Source organism: Suncus etruscus, chromosome 9 (genome assembly GCF_024139225.1).
Source record: "Suncus etruscus isolate mSunEtr1 chromosome 9, mSunEtr1.pri.cur, whole genome shotgun sequence".
Classification (NCBI taxonomy): domain Eukaryota; kingdom Metazoa; phylum Chordata; class Mammalia; order Eulipotyphla; family Soricidae; genus Suncus; species Suncus etruscus.
Window position 1 is genome coordinate 14,454,110 of NC_064856.1, and position 2,022 is coordinate 14,456,131.

General features: G+C 43.5%; 1 protein-coding gene across 1 annotated transcript; it reads left to right on the top strand.

Annotated features, from left to right (window-relative positions):
* The first annotated feature begins 255 nt into the window (after positions 1-255).
* On the top strand, positions 256-1,701 carry LOC126017368 (divergent protein kinase domain 1A-like). The gene has a single exon (XM_049779278.1). It carries the CDS (start codon positions 299-301, stop codon positions 1,583-1,585), a length of 1,287 nt encoding a protein of 428 aa, XP_049635235.1. The 5' UTR covers positions 256-298; the 3' UTR covers positions 1,586-1,701.
* Positions 1,702-2,022: the final 321 nt, after the last annotated feature.

The window sequence follows — 2,022 nt, forward strand, 5'->3', positions numbered from 1 at the left end:
ATTCCCAGTTTACGAAAGCTTGCACTCAGTATTGTCCTCTGCTCTTTATTGTATTGAACACCTTGGTTTCTGGACTCATGATGCAAATTGGAGCCCCGGGTTAGAAATGTGTGGCAAAGATCTGTCTCCAATCATCTCAATACTTACAATGGAAACGTATTTCCATAAGCTGGCTCAAGACAGACTTTAAAAAGTAGATCAGGCGGGCGGGAGGCCGGGGCGGGGAGGCGGCGGCCTGGGCTCGGGCCCGCCTCCGACTGCGGCGCGGCGCGGCGCGGCGGGGCGATGTGTGATTGCCATGGCGAGGAGGCTCTGTCCGGGGGCCTGGCTCCGCAAGCCCTACTCCCTGCAGACTCGCTTCTCTTATGTGCGGATGAAATATCTCTTTTTTTCCTGGTTGGTGGTTTTTGTTGGAAGCTGGATTATATATGTGCAATATTCTACCTATACAGAACTGTGCAGAGGAAAGGACTGTAAGAAAATAATATGTGACAAGTACAAGACTGGAGTTATTGATGGGCCTGCATGTAATAGCCTTTGTGTTACAGAAACTCTTTACTTTGGAAAATGTTTATCAACCAAACCCAACAATCAGATGTATTTAGGGGTTTGGGATAATCTTCCAGGTGTTGTGAAATGTCAAATGGAACAAGCACTTCATCTTGATTTTGGAACAGAATTGGAACCAAGAAAGGAAATAGTTCTGTTTGATAAGCCAACAAGAGGAACTACTGTTCAGAAATTCAAGGAAATGGTCTATAGTCTTTTTAAAGCAAAGTTGGGGGATCAAGGAAACCTCTCTGAACTGGTTAATCTCATCTTGACTGTAGCTGATGGTGACAAAGATGGACAGGTTTCCCTGGGAGAAGCCAAGTCTGCATGGGCACTTCTTCAGTTGAATGAATTTCTTCTCATGGTGATACTCCAAGACAAAGAGCATACCCCCAAATTAATGGGTTTCTGTGGTGACCTCTATGTCATGGAAAGTGTTGAACATACCTCTCTTTACGGAATTAGCCTGCCCTGGGTCATTGAACTTTTTATTCCATCTGGGTTCAGAAGAAGCATGGATCAGTTATTCACACCATCATGGCCTAGAAAGGCTAAAATAGCCATAGGACTTCTAGAATTTGTGGAAGATGTTTTCCATGGTCCTTATGGAAACTTCCTCATGTGTGATACTAGTGCCAAAAACCTAGGATATAATGATAAGTATGACCTGAAAATGGTGGACATGAGAAAAATTGTGCCAGAGACAAACCTGAAAGAACTTATAAAGGATCGTCACTGTGAGTCTGACTTGGACTGTGTCTATGGCACAGACTGTCGAACTAGCTGCGATCAGACTACAATGAAGTGTACTTCAGAAGTGATACAACCAAATTTGGCAAAAGCCTGTCAGTTACTCAAAGACTATTTATTGCGTGGTGCTCCAAGTGAAATTCGCGAGGAATTAGAAAAGCAGCTTTATTCTTGTATTGCTCTCAAGGTCACAGCAAATCAAATGGAAATGGAACATTCTTTGATACTAAATAATCTTAAAACACTACTGTGGAAGAAAATTTCCTATACAAATGACTCTTGATTTAGACATTGTGACCATTGTAGGAATCCAACCACTTTTAAAATTTTTGAGTATTACAAAAAAAAAAAAAGTTTCTGATTAAAATCCCTGCCTAAATTAAATCCCTTTTCCCTGAACCCAAGAAACCATCATCTCGGGGCCGGGCGGTGGCGCAAGAGGTAAGGTGCCTGCCTTACCTGCGCTAGCCTTGAACGGACCGCGGTCCGGCGTCCCATATGGTCCCCCAAGCCAGGAGCAACTTCTGAGCTCATAGCCAGGAGTAACCCCTGAGCGTTACCGGGTGTGGCCCAAAAAAAAAAAAAAAAAAAAAAAGAAACCATCATCTCAATAACACATTATTCGCTGAAATGATGGCAGGTATAGGATTAACAGGCTCCAAGACTTCCTTCCTGCCCTTTTAGAAGCGCTGGTACTTTCCCCAATACATTTCACTGTGT

What these genes read in the sequence shown, in the direction of transcription:
- LOC126017368 (XM_049779278.1), top strand. Translation starts at nt 299, where the DNA reads ATGGCGAGGAGGCTCTGTCCGGGGGCCTGGCTCCGCAAGCCCTACTCC.